Below are 18,052 nucleotides of genomic sequence, written 5' to 3' on the forward strand. Positions count from 1 at the left end.
GCTTTTCAATTGTCACCTCTTGCTTTCTCATGGTCTCATTCCCAACAAGTATAGTTTCTCATGTTACTGATGAAGAGGCAGTAGTTTTTTGGGTTTGTTACTTCTTGTCCTAAGATGCCACTGTTTTTCTCCTCTCCTGACCTTCTGCCATCAGTTACCCATTTTATGCTTAGTAGCTGAGGAATGTGGCAGCGGTGGAGCAATAAACGCTGAGAAGATGCAGAAAACAGAGAGCTAAAGTAACTATGATAATGTGCCAAGACTGTTATGTTTGCAGCAGAGTTTATTATTCATCTATTTGGGTATTATTCATCTATTTGGGTATCTTAGTTTTCAGTCATGGGGCTTGGAAGCTTGCTGCCTTGGTGGACAGCTTCAGGCTGGCTTTGTTGAATTAATAAGGCTACGTCTTGCTGGTAAGTGTGTTAGGTGAGCAGAAGTGTACGTGGAGGCACATATCCACGTGGCAATCTTTCCTATACTAAGAACTGAAATCCATTTATTACTTATATGTGAGATATCTTGGCACTCTTGTGTGGATAAAGCAGTCTCCTGTGGAAGAGTTATTGCCCAGAGAGAAAAGTAACCAATATCACATGTTCAACTTTACTTGCAAGCACAGTTGATGATTCTGTGAACAGAAACTCTTTCCATTTTAGATGAATGTCCTCCTATCCCTCTGTCATTTAAGGAAAGCAAAACGGGAGAAGGAGAACCGATGGCAGGAAAATATCCGAAGGGAAGAGGAGGAGAAAAAGAAGCGATTGGAGGAAGAGAGAATGCAGGAAAAAGTTCAGGAAAAGCTTCATGAAGAGGAGGAAAAGAATAGGCAAGCTGGGATCTTGAGAGAAATGGAGCAACGGCAGAGACAGCTGGAGGAAGATAAAAGAAAGCAAGAACAAATTGCAAAAGAAGCTGAGGAGAGGTGTAAGCAGAATGAAGAAATAAAGAAGAAGAAAGAAGTCACCAACTCTCATGAGACAGAGAAACATGCCGCTAAACTAAATGTGAATGAAAAGTTTGCAGATCTGTTGAAACCAACAGAGGGTAAAAGTCTTAAGCCGCCCTGGACAAATGAAGGTAATGAAGTCAGTCAGATTGTTGCCTTAGAGGTTATTTTCTTAAGTCATTTTTCATTCTTTAGATGCATTAATTTGACGCTGTGGTGGACTTAATGCCTAACATTGCAAACAGAACACAATGCTCCATGTCTTTGGAGAGCTATAAATCATTTATTGGTTCAGTTGGTCTTCATAATTTTCACCACCATGGCAAATCTTCTGGTGATCATGGCTAACACACTGTGGCTGTTGGAAGCAGTAATATTTTAGCTTTTTCTTAAGGCCTGAACTTCATATCATTAAAGCAGAAGGCCAAAGTGGAGGAGTTTTGTCAGGTGATGTGTGGATGGATGGGTAATCATCAGTGGTTTAACACTGAAATCCACTTATTTTTGCACCTCTCAGTACCTCTAATTAACAAAAAAAAAAGAACCGAAGCCAACATGACTTTCTCTGTAGGTCTTCAGAAATCCTTGTTTAACATCTGACTTTAATTCAGCTTTCTTTAGTTCTTGTCAGCTCTCACTAGCATGTTTAATCACTGTGTTAAGCAAGAACAAACTGGGGTGCTGAAAGATACTCCCACAGCTCATCTGTACCTTGTAGGACATTCACGTGGAGAACACAGATGCAAAGAGAACAGAGATTATGGCATTTTGTTGCCTTTGTATGTAGTGACTTTCCAACACTCCTGAGAGCTTACTGTTGGAGTAGTGGTATCTTTTCAGTGTGGGAAATCCTAAGTGTGTTAGATGAGGCTAGCCAGAGCTATCTGACAAGAAAAGATGAGAAGATTAAGGTGTTTTTGCACTTGAGAAGACAGTGGGCTTTATTAGCTGCATTACATTTGCTGAGATTAGCATGTTAAGCTCCTGCATTGTGTGCAATCTATTAGCTTGTTACCTAGCAATCTCTTCTGATACTCTGTTAGTGTCTCTGGGGCAAAAACTGTGTTCTCTGTATATTCATTAGTGTTGCCTAGAAATGGGCTCCTAGGAAGCACATACTATATCCAAATGGTGAGGAGTTTTCTTATCGTTTCAGGCAGTGCCATTAGTGCTTCAGAATCCAGGAATTCCGTTGCCTTCGTAAATTACAGAGCTTTATATCCATTTGAAGCAAGGAATCATGATGAGATGAGCTTTAATGCTGGAGATATAATTCAGGTGAGATTTGCAATTTGTATTTAACTTGCAAAAGAACAGCTAAGCAGCTTCTGACCCTGAGTGGAAACAAAAGAAGCTGGTGTTGTTTTGGCTTCCTTTTCGGATATATTTAGCTGTCTGGTTTAACTGCTGGTATCTTATTTTAGAAATACACCAACAGCCACCACCTCCTCTTCTACCCCACCCTGAACTAAGCTCACTGGCTGCTACGATTTGAGTAGCTGCTAATTTTAGCCTGTTTTTCTTACTCTGCCTTTGATTATATGCAGCACCATGGAGACTTCTGTATTAACATAGATGTGCAGCATGAATGCTCTATGCTTAATCTTTACAGTAAATAACATTTTTGGATGGGTTGTGCTGGGCCTCCAATTAACTTTATTCACATTCTTTGTCTTTTACTTTAAATTACTGAGAAATATTAGAACTTTCTCACTGAAGAGCAGCACAGCTCTCTAAGCAGACCTGCATCAGCTTTCATGTGCTGCTCAGCTAGCTGACCACTGCTTCCTGGCCATGCACTTGATACAATGCAGCGCAGTGCATCGTAGCTTTGGCAAGCTGGAATTGCTCCTGGCGTTGTCTGTGGTCCCCCAGCATCGTGTGGTTTGGGCTCCACTTGAAGGAGCACAACATCTGAGGCCTGTCTCTGCTTGCCTCCACAAGTTGCTGGATTGGTCTGTTACGTGGGGAGGAGCTGCTGGAGATGCAGTGTGATTGCATGACCACCTTTGTCACGCAGTGTAAAGTCAGCTCACTTCTGGAAGGAGAGGGAATTGTGAATGCCGACCCTGCGGGTGCTGCTTGTGCTGCCTGGCCTACCAACGGGTGCTGACACCTGATAGATATCCTGTTGTTTCACACTGTGAATTGTGTTTTCTTTGTACTTGTCCTTCTGTCTGTAGGTTGATGAAAAAAATGTTGGAGAGCCTGGCTGGCTTTACGGGAGCTTCCAAGGACGTATCGGTTGGTTTCCGTGCAATTATGTGGAAAGAATAGCAGAAGGAGAAAAAGCTCTGTCTCCTAAGAAGGCCTTACTTCCTCCTACAGTATCTTTATCTACTACCTCAGCTGCTTCAGAGTGAGTTTATATTTGTGTTAGATGACATTACCTTAATTTGAACGAGCAATGTGCTGTGTGATTAAGAAAATATGAAGGAAGAAAACTTACTGAAGAACCACAGAATGGCCTGGGTTGAAAAGGACCTCAAAGGTCATTGAGTTTCAACCCCCCTCTGTGGGCAAGGTCACCAACCACTAGAGCAGGCTGCTCAGAGCCACGTCCAGCCTGGCCTTGAATTGCCTTCAGGGATGGGACATCCACATCCTCTGTGGGCACAGAACCTTTTAGAAAGTCATAGCTTGCATATTTTAAATATTTGATAGGCTTTTTTTTGTTGTTGTGTAGTATTACTTCTTTTATATCTCTGTTTTAAACGTAGTGATTCTACTTTAAGTGCCTTTAAAATAAATAGTGCCATGTATTTAATACATCTGTCTTCAATCTGCAGACCACTTTCACCAGGCAAATCTGTAGAAGAATCAGATTACCAGAACGTACATTTCTCTAGCCTGAACGTTAACACAGCGTGGCAGCAGAAATCAGCTTTTACCCGCACTGTGTCCCCTGGATCTGTGTCACCCATTCATGGCCAGGTATATTGTGTCCTGATGTAATTCCATCCATCAGTGGACTCATGACCGAGAGGACACGTGCAGTGTACTTCAGAATTCTGTGATAGTTTTAATCTTTAATTAAATACACAAGCTATTTGTGACATATAGAAACAATCTCTGCTGTTTCCTTAGTCACTTCTGTAAAGTGTTGTCCAGACAAAAAAATAATAGCCAGTGCTTAAGAACGAGCTTGCTTACACTGCAATAAATGATGCATCAGTGCTTGTTTGACACTCATGCCTGTTAGAGTACTAACACATCTCCACTTCTGTCTTAACAGGGGCAGCCCGTTGAGAACTTGAAAGCACAAGCACTTTGCTCTTGGACTGCAAAAAAAGATAACCACTTGAACTTCTCAAAGAATGATATCATTTCTGTCCTGGAGCAGCAGGAAAACTGGTGGTTTGGGGAGGTGCATGGAGGAAGGGGCTGGTTTCCCAAGTCTTACGTTAAGCTCTTACCTGGAAGTGAAAAGAAAGAGGAGTAAGTGTAATTTACACCAGTGTTTTATTTGACAGTTTGCCAAACAAGAGGTGAGTGCAGATTCTGAGTGCTGCTGGATTTACACCGTACTGTTTTAGGCTTCTGTTATTTTGTTCTTGGAAGCCAGTTAATGTTGGGCTTCACTGCTGTGTAAATGAGCAGTGTTCCTAGGTGAGTGCTGTGAGCAGTCACTGGTGGCTGATGATTCATCAGGGTAGTTCCTGAAGTCTTGTTGCTGGTGTGGCTGCACCGTTGTGTGTGTTCTCATCGTGTTATGATGAAAGTCCTTAGAAATACTTGAGGATGAGAGAATTTAGGCAAAAATCTTTACAGGTAGTGTGATTTGTGAATATCTTCTAGTTTTATAGTATGACATTGTTTGCGGGGTGTGGTGTGCTCTTAGTTGCTGCTCAGAGCTTAAAACCAGTGATATCTGTCAGTTTCTGACAGACAAGGGAGCTTTTGTAATAGAAAAATAGCAACTTGGAGATGCTTAAGTCAGCTTAGTCTCATCCTAATAACGGGATGCATTGGTGAGCATGTTAATTATTCAAACTTCTTTTTTAATTTCTGCAGACCAGAAGCTATTTATGCAGCAGTAAAGAAAAAGCCCAGCGCACAGCCCTACCCAGCAGGAGAGGGTAAGAGTGCACGAGATGTTACCCAACTTTACACTCTGCTTAACAGTGTGTGACTGAGCTGAAATGTGTGAGAAATGTCTGAGCGAGCCCTTCAGTGCTTGTCCAAAAGATACAGTGCAAGTGCCGAGCTGTTGTTAATGAGAATTAGAAAACAAGTAGTATCTATGAAGTCATATTTGTAACTAATTCAGGTTGAGCATAGGCATCTGGTTGGGTTTGATTGCTTGTTTTTTTTTTTCTTCATACAATTGGGTGGAAGTTTTCCAGGCTTCTGCTTATCTGAGTCTGTTCCAAGTGTTGTAACTTGCTGCCAAATTCATCTGGTCGAGTGGTGCTCCCCAGAGGTCAGTACTGGGGCCTGTCCTCTTCAGTATCTTTATTGATGACCTGGATGAGGACATTGAGTGCACCCTCAGTAAGTTTGCAGGTGACACCAAGTTGGCAGGAAGTGTCCTTCTGCCTGGGGGTAGCATGGCCCTTCAGAGGGATCTGCACAGGCTGGATTGCTGGGCTGGAGCCAACGAGATGAGGTTCAACAAGACCAAGTGCAGGGTCCTGCACTTTGGCCACGACAACCCCAGGCAGCTCTACAGGCTTGGGGCACAGTGGCTGGAGGAGTGTGTAGAGGAAACAGACCAGGGGATTGCACGGCTGAACGTGAGCCAGCAGTGTGCCCAGGTGGCCAAAAAGGCCAACAGCATCCTGGCTTGTATGAGAAATAGTGTTGCCAGCAGGAGCAGGGAAGCAATTGTCCCCCTGTACACAGCACTGGTGAGGCTGCACCTCAAGTATTGTGTTCAGGTTTGGGCCCTTCATTGCAGGAAAGACACTGAGGCCCTGGAGTGCATCCAGAGAAGGGCAGCGAAGCTGTGAGGGGTCTGGAGCACAGGGCCTATGAGGAATAGCTGAGGGAGCTGGGGTTGTTCAGTCTGGAGAAGAGGAGGCTGAGGGGAGACCTTATTGCTCTGTAACTACCTGAAGGTTGTTGTGAGCTGGGGGTCGGCCTCTTCTCTCTTACAACTAGTGAGAGGATGAGAGGGAACAGCTTGAAGTTGCACCTGGGGAAATTCAGGCTGGGTGTTAGGAAATTCTTCTCCAAAAGAGTGGTCAGGTGCTGGAATGGGCTGCCCAGGGAGGTGGTGACCGTGGAGGTAAAGGAATGTTTAGGCACTGTGTTTGAGGGACATGGTTTAGTGAGAACTATTGGTGGTAGGTGGACACTTGGATTGGGTGATCTCGTAGGTCTTTTCCAACCTTGGTGATGCTATGATTCTAAGGCAGACTGCTTCACAAGCTTGCTAAGACATCATCCACACTACGGACACCCTGAGCATTGCTGCCATCCTAGATACTTGTGTCTGATGTACTTTAATCCTCCATCTGAAACTGTTCTCTCCATCTTTATATTCTCTGTTTGTTCAGAGTATGTTGCGCTGTATTCGTATTCGAGCTCTGAGCCTGGTGACTTGACTTTCACTGAAGGGGAGGAAATCCTGGTGACCCAGAAAGAAGGGGAATGGTGGACAGGGAGCATTGATGACAGAACTGGGATCTTCCCCTCCAATTATGTCAGACCAAAGGATCAAGAAGTAAGTTCTTACTTTGAGTCTTCCATAACTTGTGATGCTTTTTCTCAATTTTAGTGTTTCTGTCATTGATACCTGTCTGTTAAGTGCTGATTTTAAGCAGAGATTAAAACGCATGACAGGAAAGAAAATCCTAGAGAACCTGAGTCCTGAATAAGTGCTCGAGCCACAGCATCTTGTTGTTGGTCTCTGATCAGTGCTTGGTTAAATAAGGGCTCACAGTTAAAACCTCGATGTATGTGCCACGTGCTTAATAACAGTATAAACAATCTCTACTGATTCTTATTATGGGTGAAGTTTATTGCTGTGTCTTTGTTGTAGGGTTCTAGTAATGCTGGCAAAACTGGAACAATAAATAAGAAACCTGGTGAGTGTATTATAACTTTTCGACATTCTGGACTGCATTTTGAGTGATCAGTAAAGCATGTATGTTCATAGCAGTGTATTATGATCTGCTAGTGTGCTTACTGTAAGGAGTGAGGTTAACACAATGAGAAATACCAAGTGCTATTATAGCCAAGTATTTTATAGATGGTATAGTTAGATTAGTGTGATGGAAAAGAGACAATTGAAATAAAGGGAAAAAATGCTCACACATATCATAGGCTTGTGATAGGAAACTCCAGAGGAGTATTCTCCAACAGGAGATCCTTCCCCAGTGGTGGTCAGCCCTTAAATGGGGTCTGGGAGAGGTGGAGTCAGGCTCCACCCCTTCTGGTCACACAGGTGCATTGCCTTCACCTGTGCTCCTGTGGCTGACTCAGTGCTCACCTCAGGTGATCAATCACCTGTGTTCACCTGTGATTCCTGGTTCAGGCTGTGATTCCACAATTCCCATACAGCGTACCTGCAAGATAAATACCAGCTTCTTTCTTTGGAAATAGCTCTTATCATAATGAAAACGTAACAAACACAGTTACTATCCTTTCTTTTCAGAAATTGCTCAGGTTACTACTGCTTATGTTGCGTCAGGAAGTGAACAGCTTAGTCTTGCTCCTGGGCAGCTCATACTTATCCTGAAGAAAAATGCTAGTGGATGGTGGCAAGGAGAGCTGCAGGTAAGTGATTGGAGGAACAGGAATTCTGTCTTGATGGGCAGCAGTGAGGTGTTCTTTGGTTTAATTTGAAGAAAAAATTAGCTGAGTGTTCTGAAAGCTGGTTGGGAGGTTGCAGTACCTCATTAGAGACTCTTCATTTGGTACATAAATGGCATTTTCAGGTATACAGCCCTGCTCTGAGATTGTGCACCGAAATAATTAGCTGCACTTGAAATCTTTGAGTGTACGTATTTGTTGGAGCATATGAAAGTGCAGCTTCATTTGCATTTGATTGTTTCATCCTTCAGCCAGATCTTACCTTCTGACGTGCTTAAGTGCTCTCGGAAGACCAACTTTGTATTTTGCCTGGGCAGAACTGTGGGGTGCATCTGTTGTGTTTTCCCAGTCCTTATGGTATTTTGTTTCTTGACTGTAATATTTCAACAGGCAAGAGGGAAAAAGAGGCAGAAAGGATGGTTCCCTGCCAGCCATGTGAAGTTACTGGGTCCAAGCAGTGAGCGAACCACATCTGCTGCCCCCTCAGGTGAAAAGAATGGTTTTGTTTGTATTTCATTTAGAGCATAATGTTGAATTACTTGGATTGTTCATGTACTAATTTGAATTAACACTGTGTTTAATTGCCTTATCTTACTGTGCTTTGCTGTGGAGGGTAAAGTCCGAGTCAGAATCTGAGTCTTGGCAGATGTGTCCATTCAGATATTATCTCTGTCCGTGAACAGGGGAAATCTCCCACCTGCTTAAAGCAGTCCTTCGTGGGTTCCCTGCCCCACCCTGTGCTATTTGTTGGGCTTTTTAATCTTTCTGTCTGCATTGAAGAGCCGCACTCCCCTCATTTGGAAACTCCTTGCCAACTCCTAGCACAGCCCCTGCAGAAAACAAGCAGTCATTGGCAAACACCTTGGAATTATCTGCACTGCTCTTTCTAAGAAGGGAACTGAGCTGCACTTCCTGCTATGTGTTTTCCTAGTTCTGTGGAGCTCCCCACAGCCATGGTTTGCTTGTACAACTGTTCCCTGGACACATCTTCCCTTTGCTGGAGCTTGCAGTTCATGATGAGCAATGCACGCTTCCTTCACTGTGTTTTTCTCACATGTGGCATCTGTGGGATGATCAAACTCACTTTCTCTGCTGAGCCAGTGGTAGAGACAGAAGTACACTTGATTTTATTTTTGACCTGTCAGTGGATTATGTGCTAACAGAATTAATTTGCTGTAGGAATGCATAGATACATAAATATTTTTGCCTGCCCCAGTTTAGGATGTGAGTAAAAGCAAAGGGAGAGCTGTTCCATAGCAAGCTGTGAGCACGTCTGGTGTTCTTATGGAGCAGTTTATGTGAAATTGTTGTTTCTTTCCCATGGCTGTGCAAAATACTGAAAAACATCCTTAATGGCTGTGTCACAGCATTCTGCTAACTTTGCTTTTTCTTCACAGTGTGTCAAGTAATAGCAATGTATGATTACATGGCAAACAATGAAGATGAGCTCAGCTTCTCCAAAGGGCAGCTTATTAACGTGCTGAACAAAGATGATGCTGACTGGTGGCAAGGAGAAATCAATGGTGTGACCGGTCTCTTCCCTTCCAACTACGTGAAGATGACCACAGACTCTGATCCAAGTCAGCAGTGTAAGCAACAATTTTATTAAAAACTGTTCCTTGCTTTCAGAAATTTACTGTTCTGCTTTGTGCTTGGAATTTTCAGATCCAGGCATCAACTGAAGTTATTGGGATTTTAAACGTTCTTTCTTTTAATACTTTTCTGTGGAATTCAGTACTTGAAATACTTCTCTACGTAACCTGCAATAGCCATCAGATTACCAACCAGCCAGAGTGCAGTAGTGAAAGTGTGAGCTCGAGAATTGTATCTGCTGGGTGTCCACCTAGAAGAGAGGCTGATGTAAAGGTAGCTGGTGTTGGATAGCTTGTGCTGCCTGGAAGCCAGTGCAGGTGTGCTATGCTTGATTAGAGGACTGCCACAAGTTTCCTAAGCATCATAGTTCAGTTGTGATAAATAAGATACATGTATCAAACATTAAGCTGAAGATCAGCAGCAGCAGGCTGAGAGCTGAAGGCCTGAATGTTCTTTCTGAAGGTCAGACATTTTCCTGCTTTTTTTTTTTTTTTTGCTCATAAGCATAGTGTTTATCTCTTCCCCCCACCGTTGTTTTTTTAAGTTGTGGTTTCTTTTGTCAGCATTCCTCACAGAAAATTTCTTCTTACTCCCTCAGCTTTTTGTCCTTGGGCACTTCGATTAAATGAGCATTTCATCAGCCTGTGACATTCGTAGCTTTGGGAGCCCAGTAGGGTTTGGGTGGGTGATGTGGAAGTTGTCCCTTTCACATATCAAGCCACGTCCCTTCACTTGCTTTTTTTTTCCACAAGGCATCAGTTGTATTTTTGACAGTATAAGGGCACACATTCAGAAGTCTGGCTGAGATGTGCCCCTGAAAGCCTGCAGCTGGTCTGTGGGAGCAGGCATTTGAGATTTGATGAACGTAGTTGAGCTGTTAGGGGGGAATTCACAACGTGGTGATGGAGGTCCAGCTTGGGTTGTCCCCTCAGTAGCTACTGAACCTGGTCAAAGTGCACCACTCCTGAGGTTTTATTTGTAGTTAATTTATCTGTGCTAATATTCCTGGTAACACGTTTTTGTTGTATTTTAAATGTTTCTGACTGGTGTGACTGTGCTGTCAGAAACTGCCGCGTTCAGGTTGAACCTCAACTACTTTCCATTGGCCTTATCTAAAAAATGGACGCGTTCCTTTGCAAGTTTTTTGTTTGCATACAATTTGGAGGAAATAGCATAGACTAAATCCAGCCTGGCCATGGAGCTGAGCTTCTGGCTGAGTGTTAAACACTCCTGAATTCTCAGGCATGAGGAAGATGCCAGCAGGTCACACCGCTGACTCGTGTAGCTGGATGCGATGAGCACGGGGTGCTTACGTGTAACAGACAGTTTATAAACAACAGCTGTCCTCAGATTGCAGTTGTGGACATCTGATGTGATAATCTCCTCACTGTTTGCTGATGGGTCGTAAGGCTGCGCTGTTCTCAGCCTTCAGATTGTGGCTGTGTGAAGAGTTGTCCTTTGAGATTGCACTGACAGGGCCAGCCAGCGGCAGGCAGCGAAGAGCAGCTGTCATCCCTCATCCCTGCTTGGCTGGTGTTGAAAATATCAAGGAAATTAAAAATATACATATAAAAAACATTCTCTGAGAATTTCAAATAAGCCAACTTTGGTATCAGTTTTGTGCTACAATTTGTCAGTCTTTGTGTGGTGTTGAACCACCTGAAAACTTGGGGAAGTAGCAGCAATGTTCTGTGTAGGGCCCTCTCAAAACCAGCACGCCTTTACTGCCTCCAGGGCAGCACTGTGCGCACAGCAGCACTGTGCTGATATCTGGCACGGCTCCCATCAGGTGGGCTGCTTTCCTGTGCTGTGCGAGCAGAGAGCTACTGCTCTGTCACCAAAGGGATAATTGGATATCTCCTGGTGGAGCTTTCAGACTTCTTTGGATGTTTATTTTCTTGCACTTTTAATTATGGTGCCAGGATTCTTGAAGGATGGGTAAGGAGCTGTCCCACAGAAGTGTTTTGGTGGTCAGTAGCTCTCTGGGCAGAAGAAGCTGTGCTAACAGAGATAACTTCTTGTTGTGGTGGCTGTGCATCCTGGCATAGAGCTCTGCAAGGAAGGACCCACTTTGGGGTGTCACAGCTCTGCCAGCAGCTCTCTTACTGCAACCCAGGCCTTGGTCATTGCAGTACAGAAAATACTGAGTGGTGCTCTCAGTGCTGGTGAGAGCTGCTCACGTTTTAATGACTTTTGATTAGCCCTTATTCTAACGCTTGCCCCCAAATCATCCACATAAGGAAGATTTCAGGAGGCTTTAAAGCATAAGTAGCTGTAGATTTCCCTGAAGGAATGTGTGTTACCTTCTGTTCTTTGAGTGCTTGCTCATCCAGCCACGGTGAGGTCTCGTGCACGGCCGGTGTCCTCGTGGTGCCGGCCTGCTACGTGTGCCAGGAGAGGAAGGACAACAGTGTGAATTTCATGGATGCTTTTAATAACACTACTGGATCAATCTAGTTCCCCACCCCCTCCTCCCCCCAAAAAAGTCCTTACTTCTACACGTAACATAGAGAGATGAGCTGAGTCCTGTCCTTCCAACAAGGAGCTGCCTTTCCAGAAGTTTCTCTGTGCGTGAAAGTTCCTAATTCCCATCCAGCATCACCTGATTAGTGAAGCTGACCCATTTCTGGGATGTCCATAGGGAAGAACTAAATTCTTCACTGACGTGCTCCGGGTGGGTATGTGTGTGTATGGACAGCACATCTCAAAGCACTCAGGGTTACTGCCAAGGCACTTCTCTTTTGGTTATGGAGCAAGAGCTTGTGCTGTCCGTGGCTTTGAAGCATTGCGTGCCACAGACCTTACTGCACCTTTTAACACATGACAATTCCAAGATGTTCTCAATAGAATAATTCCCCCCCCTTTACCAGGAAGCAAATGTGGGATCAGTCCCCACTGTCACGTTGTCATTCTGTGTGTCTGAAAAGATGCAGTGATCTCAGACAGGCCTACACGTGCTTCCACATCTGGGCTCTGGGCTCAAGGAGTGCCCATAAATCCAGGGCGAACGTCTGCCTTTACCCTGACACAGCAGTGCCTCCAATAGATCCTGTGCCCTTGGGTCTCAGATGGGAATGCTGAGTGCTGCAGACAAATAGCAGAGACGTGGTTTTATGTCATTTCTGCTGTGGAACAGAGCTGAGCAGGTTGATTTGTGCATGCCAGTATGAATAGATTGCAGCCAGGCTTTTCATTACAAGCCTATCTGCTGCTTGCCTAATGTCTCACTGCAAGTTTTTTTAGGAGAAATCCTGGCTGTGCTGGAATCTCAGAGAATTTTGCCCTTGCCTTTTTACAAACAGCCCAGGGCTTGACTTGGTGCTCAGGTCTGCGTAACAGAAGGCTTCCTTGGGAAGGAGCTTGCTCCACGTGGTCAGTGTGTCTCTGAGTCAGTGACAACCATCACAGCTGCTCAGCACCGTGTGTTTGTAACTCTGAAGCTGCAGGAGTGGCAGTGCATGGTGTGTGTTCTCACAAAGCTGTGCTGGTCGTTCCTTTCTGACCTTTTGGTGTTGTTCTGTCTGTCCGTAGTACTCACGTGTTTCGCTCTTCAAATTTATGTTCATTTTATCCTTCATTTTTTTTTGTTTTTTGTTTTTTTTTAGGACCCAATGTTGTCTTCCAGTGTGAAAGCACCCCAGAGACCCACTATCCGAGTTTGACTGTAGCGTGGAGGCAGGGTGGCCAGCCCTGCTCACGTATCTCTGAAACAATCCTTTTGCTCCGCTTGAATGCTAGATCCAGTCAAGAAATTAGGTCCTCGTGGGTTTTCTCATCATCTGCAGTTACTGTTGATTTGTAAAAGAAAGGATAGTGGGTCTTTGTGTGGCTTTCACTGCTGCTCATTCTCGTTTCCTTCAGCATTTTTCTTTGGCGTTGATGATCCTTAATCATTAGCATGCATATCCAGTTATCGTTTGCATGGTGGGATTGCAGGCACACAAAGACCCACTATTTGCACAGTTTATCTGAGCTGTTTTGAATGGGGAGTTGTGTTTTTCTGATGTTGTAATGTACGTACTTTGCAGAATTAAAATGTTTGCCGATTGCTGTTTTGATTTACTCGATTTAATCTCCTGCATATTGAGCTTTTACAATTGACAGCCTGTGGGGCTCACCCAGGAAACAAACCCTCCCTGTTTCCATTGCTGGTGCTCACTGTGATTATGGATACGCCGCACGAACCGTGATGGAGATCTGTTAGGTCTGGGGTGGTCCTGCCCCTAAATACCCTTTTATTGAGGAAAGAGCTATTAAGCATAGAATGGAAGGTGTGCATGTATTTCTTTCTCCTGTCACAGTAGCCCTGTGGCAGGAATTCAGGTTGTCTTGGCTCTGTATGCCCTATCCCAGCGTCCCTTCAGTGTCCTTCGGAGGGCAGAGAATGTGGGTGTGAGGCTGAGGGCACAGTTACGGTACTGGAGTGCTGCTGGTGTAGGAACAGGAGAGATGTGGGTGATTTAATTAATCTGTTTAATTTAGTTGGTGTCTGAACTCAGTAACAAAACAGCAGAGGTCACTTATGCAATCAGAAGTGTTTACAAAGCACCCTATGTTTACCACACGTGTGAATGTAGTGAAGGTACGACCAGGAAAAGGTTGGTCAGACTGCAGAGACTGAACTGCCTTTCTCCAGCACCTCTATGGGAAGGGTGGAATGTAATGTACTAAATATGCTTTATCAAGTAATGTATATGTGCCCTTTAGGTCAGAGGTATGTATCTTTTGTGCAATATAGAACACAGCAGTGTGCCTACAGATGGATTTTTACTCCAGATGTATTTTGTCTAAAGCAGTATTTTGCTATGGAATGAGATAACGTTGCTGTGGGCTCGAGATGTGCTCAGTAATCTCTGCAGTGTTGTGGCTGATTTGATTTCTCTTTGAAGCTTCGTTTTTCAGTATTTCTGCCGACAGATGCTACAGCATCAAGCAGTCCCTCCCTGTGGTCTGAGAACCAGGTGAGCTTACAGACTGCCCCATGCCCACAAGGCACTGCTCGCCTGTGGGATCGGAGCTCAGCTGACTTCCCAACGTTCAGTGCTTTCCTTGAGGGCCAAACTGCTGCTAACTCGGGGAGGAAAAAAAAGGGAGAACAACTTCACATCCCATCCAGAATGATGTAGGAAAAGATAGCATTGTGGCGTTTGGCAAAAGCAGCTGGCCACCCACCCCTCTGTGGGTGGGGCCGTTGGGGTGTGAGGACCACCTCACAGAAGCAGCCCAGTGTGGGGATGTAGGTATAATAACCTTTGAAACAGCTTAAACTCTGCTTAAACGGATGAGCACTGTGATGAAGCACTCGGGGCTTTCACAGTTTCTCCTGATAGTAATGCTGGTTGAAAAAAGCACAGCCCCTGCCTTGTGCACATGAGGTGCAGTCACCCGAGAGCTCTTTGTGCTCTGCTGGTGTGTGCTGGTGCAGGAGCTGTGCAGATGTATCGGGTGATCGATAGGAAAGGCTGTGCTGAGGCTGGATTCGAAGCTGGCTTTTAAAACGAGGTGTAGCTGTAGAAGCTGGATTTGAAATGGATCTTTTTTTGCTTTCAAAATGTTCAATTTCTCTCTGATTTTGTAGAATCTGCTCTGACTTTGGTAGATGTTCCTGGAGTTAGGGTCAGCTGTGGTCCCAGCCAGCCAGGTAAAATGAGGCTTCAAGTATTAACCCCATATCTGGGGGAAGAACGTTGGTCTTGGAGCAGCTGAGGACAGGGTGAAAACGAGGGATACCTGCAGAGCTGCCCATCCCTTCTCCTGCCCTGAGAGCCCGAGTGCTTCTCAGAGCAACGAGGCATTACCAGTTCAATCTGAAGCCATCCAGGAGAGCAAAAGACTGCATTGCCTGCAGCGCAGTACTCGCTTAGTACTGTTCTCTGGAAACGGGGGCCGTTGTGTAGCTGGGTGTCCTACCAGCCAATATTTATCCCATCCCAATGCTTTGTCAGACTGTATCCGTGTGATGCTTCTGAGTGGGGTTCGCTGCCTGTGCATAGATCTGCTCATAGGAACGCTGGCAATCTGTGCCCTGCAGCGGCACTGGGAGCTGCTGCAGGGCAACGCTGCTTCCATGTAACGAACCAATAAACTGCTGCTGAACGGTGTGTGCTGCCTTAAAGTATCTCCTGTTGTTCTCTGCGAGCATTTACGTGTGGGGATGACTGCTGGGACATGCAAATGCAGGCTGTGCTTAGCATGAGGCAATTGTTCGTCTTTGGGTTGAAACGAAGTTGTAAGATAACTATGCAAATGTACTTTATTAAAGGGACACATAAAAGGACCTAGCTTGTCTGTTGTGGTTTTTTGTTCACCTGGGGACAAACGGTGACGGTATTTTCCCATCTCACTAGCTGGTTCTGTGACACAGTGACCAAACCCTGCTTTCACCTCTTGCAAACTGATTCATAAATTGCTTCTGTTGTGATGGAAAGAGCATGCTGCACTCAGCGATTAGGGCTGATTTCTCATGGCATTCCCCAGGGCCTGATGCGAACGGACCTTTTCCTGGCAGCAGATTTGCTGGTAGTTCCTTTCCTGGGCTGCAGGAGGCACGGCAGGGGGACGCTGGTGTGCCAGCAGGTGTGGGAGCTGTTGCACAGCACCACAATGCTCGGGCTGGAATGAAGGGACTGCTTAATGCTGGTCCATGGCACTTGTGAACACGTGTGCTTTTTCTGTGGTAGCCTAGGAAAGAAAGATAATACAGATGCTCACAAAGACGGCCAACCAACCAAGCACACTCAGCTCAGCACACCCCAGATCTGAAGAAACCCACTGCCCTAAGTGAACCCAGCTCCCTACATGTGCACTTTATGCATAAACCACCTCTGCCTCTGTGTGCTTGTCACTTAGATGTAGCTCCATCCTGCAGGGGAAGTGCTGGAGCACTCCGTGAGGCTCAGTGTGTCTTTCCAGAGCTGTCACTTTCTACATGGGTGTTTTTGGTGTTGGTTGAGTGGAGAAGTTCACTGTGGATCTGGGCGAAGCATGTGGTGCCTGAGCAGATTCCCTTCAAAAAGTGTCCTTCTTCCCCTAGAACTTACCTCGAGTCCAAAATACATCAGTAGTGCTCCCGTTGTTCAGGCGTTGGCATCTCACACTGAGCAGAACATCTCTTGTCTGAGACCCAAGCTTTTCAGGCAGGGCTAGCAGGGTTAGCAGAAAGAAGGCATTCAGCTCTATTTGGAGAGGGGAGTGTGATTTTAAATGTAAGTTTAGAGACTGGGATTTCCTGTTGATAAATCCTCCAGCTTGTTTCACTCCGCCCCTGCAGGACGGCTGCTTCCTCGCCTTGCAGAGCAGTGTCTGTCACGAGGGGTACCACGGCTGCAGTGGGCACGGCTCTGTGCTTAGGGCCCACGTCTCAAAGGTCCGGGCTCACAGCAGCTCTGCTGATAACAAGCTCAGGATGGAGCAAGGCAGACCCGCCCCAGCTTCCTTGGACAGCCTGGCATTTGCAAACCAGAAGCCGAAGCAACTGCTTTCTGCTGCCAAAAAAAAGGCAGCTCCTGGCTGTTAAACCAGCAGGAAAGTCCAGGTTCCTGTGAGCTGGGGGTGAGCTGAGTGCCAGAGCTGGTGCAGGGACACGAGCAGCAGGAATGTGGGAGGAGAGCGGGCAGAGATGCAGGCTTGTTCTGTGCTGGGGGCTGGCGGGTCATTGTGCAAGACATTGGCAGTGTGTTAGGCGGGTTGATCTGTTCTCTCATTTGCTTTCCTTCCCTTCAGATCCCATTGCCTACATTTGCCTTCTAAAATCAGATGCGTGGACTCCACGCTGCCTTTTCCTCAGACCCACGCCAAGTCAGAGCTCTCTGAGTGATGATTTAAATGCAAACTCGCATTCATCCGTTGATCCCAAAAGCTGTGACAGACCGAGAGCAAGGCTGCTGCTCAGCCATTTCAGTTAGCTGTGGTTTTGTATCTGGCAATAAGCTTTATAAATCACATCTGTTCTTGGTGCATACAAAAGGTGTTTTTGCCTCCTAGAGCTTGATCGCAGTCACAGAACTGTAGGGGTCGGAAGGGACCTCTGGAGATCATGGAGTCCAGCCCTGCCCGAGCAGCTCCCTAGCCCAGGTACATGGATGTATATGGAACAGACACAGACACAGGAGTACGTGTGTTTGTAATGGTTATGATCCAAGCAGACAGCAGCAGGAGCCTCACTACCTGGCTGTCCCTGTTGTAGGGCTGCACCTTGCAGCGTTGTCAAAGCTGCCATCGAAGCGTGGGCAAACGGTGTATGGTTACTGTACAAGCTCTGACTGTCCTCAAACACAGTGTCTCAGGAACCAGCTGGGCTTTCACCCAGCTCTGTACATGAACAGCACTAGAACAGAAGCACACACATTGACCAAAGTCAACCTTGATGGATTATCCAACACCAAACTTCATAGCAATTGCACCAGGCTGTAATTTCACTCCGTTTTCCCTTCTAATTTTGGCCTCGTTATAACCTCGGAAGCAACCAATGCTCAAAGCAGCATTCCCTGCAGCTGGAAGAGCTGCCACCCCAGACCTCCATGTATGGAGTAACATTTCTTTAGTTGTTGTTAGAAGGCTTAAGGTTCACCATTCTTCTGGATGTACGTAGCAGAACTGAGAAGCCCATGTTTTACATTCAGCCATTGCCTTTTCTGGTGTAGATCTTATCAAAATCAGATGCAGCTGCATCATGTGTGCTCTTAAATAAACAGTAATTGTTTCTTTTTTCTCCCCTGCTCCCTTGCAGTGCTCTGCTAGCACGTGATGGCC

The 18,052-nt window shown here is 45.6% G+C and overlaps 1 protein-coding gene across 5 annotated transcripts in view; it reads left to right on the forward strand.

Moving 5' to 3' along the window:
• The window catches only part of ITSN2 (intersectin 2), a 64,688-nt gene that overhangs the window by 40,559 nt on the left and 6,077 nt on the right, over positions 1–18,052 (forward strand). For 4 of the 5 annotated variants that reach the window (XM_065730642.1, XM_065730643.1, XM_065730645.1 and 1 more), the window contains 11 exons: positions 692–1,080; positions 2,106–2,227; positions 3,133–3,308; positions 3,739–3,883; positions 4,185–4,387; positions 4,964–5,028; positions 6,451–6,617; positions 6,936–6,981; positions 7,551–7,672; positions 8,099–8,195; positions 9,106–9,297. In XM_065730642.1, coding sequence (XP_065586714.1) covers positions 692–1,080; positions 2,106–2,227; positions 3,133–3,308; positions 3,739–3,883; positions 4,185–4,387; positions 4,964–5,028; positions 6,451–6,617; positions 6,936–6,981; positions 7,551–7,672; positions 8,099–8,195; positions 9,106–9,297 — 1,724 coding nt within the window. Of the gene's footprint in view, positions 1–691; positions 1,081–2,105; positions 2,228–3,132; positions 3,309–3,738; positions 3,884–4,184; positions 4,388–4,963; positions 5,029–6,450; positions 6,618–6,935; positions 6,982–7,550; positions 7,673–8,098; positions 8,196–9,105; positions 9,298–12,906; positions 13,431–18,052 lie in introns of those variants that run through there. The other variant, XM_065730646.1, reaches the window with a different exon arrangement.

Source organism: Cyrtonyx montezumae, unplaced genomic scaffold (genome assembly GCF_038088225.1).
Source record: "Cyrtonyx montezumae isolate F1298 unplaced genomic scaffold, pur_monq_1.0 scaffold_13, whole genome shotgun sequence".
Taxonomy (NCBI): Eukaryota; Metazoa; Chordata; class Aves; order Galliformes; family Odontophoridae; genus Cyrtonyx; species Cyrtonyx montezumae.